This window comes from Propithecus coquereli, unplaced genomic scaffold (genome assembly GCF_000956105.1).
Source record: "Propithecus coquereli isolate 6110/MARCELLA unplaced genomic scaffold, Pcoq_1.0 Scaffold196, whole genome shotgun sequence".
In the NCBI taxonomy this organism is placed as follows: Eukaryota; Metazoa; Chordata; class Mammalia; order Primates; family Indriidae; genus Propithecus; species Propithecus coquereli.
The window spans coordinates 539,103-539,426 of NW_012144522.1; the positions used below are offsets into that span (position 1 = coordinate 539,103).

The 324-nt window shown below is 67.9% G+C and overlaps 1 protein-coding gene across 1 annotated transcript in view; it reads left to right on the top strand.

Moving 5' to 3' along the window:
* Positions 1-324, top strand: part of LOC105809493 (leukocyte immunoglobulin-like receptor subfamily B member 4) — a 5,646-nt gene that overhangs the window by 2,559 nt on the left and 2,763 nt on the right. Inside the window, exon 4 of the mRNA XM_012643315.1 lies at positions 12-55. Within this exon, the coding sequence (XP_012498769.1) occupies positions 12-55 (44 nt within the window). The remainder of the gene's footprint in view (positions 1-11; positions 56-324) is intronic.

Below are 324 nucleotides of genomic sequence, written 5' to 3' on the forward strand. Positions count from 1 at the left end.
CTTATTCCCAGGATCATCTGGGCACTCCAGCCCCCCAACCACAGGGCCCTCCTCAGTACCTGGTAAGTCACGAAAGTGTCTCGTTTCAGAGGGGGCGCAGCCCGCCCCAGGGCCGCTCGGAGTCTCTCACCGTCTCCTTCCCTCATACTCTCAAGGATGGGCTGTCGGGGGTGGCACTCAGGCAGAAATGCAGGGACCCCAGGCTCCCAGGACTCTGAGGCAGGTCTGGTGAGGGGTGGGGGGCCCAGGCAGGGGAGATGCGGGGCCCAGCCTGGGGGAGGGGCGGGCTGCAGCGGGGGGCAGACAGCCCCAGCCCCCACCTCC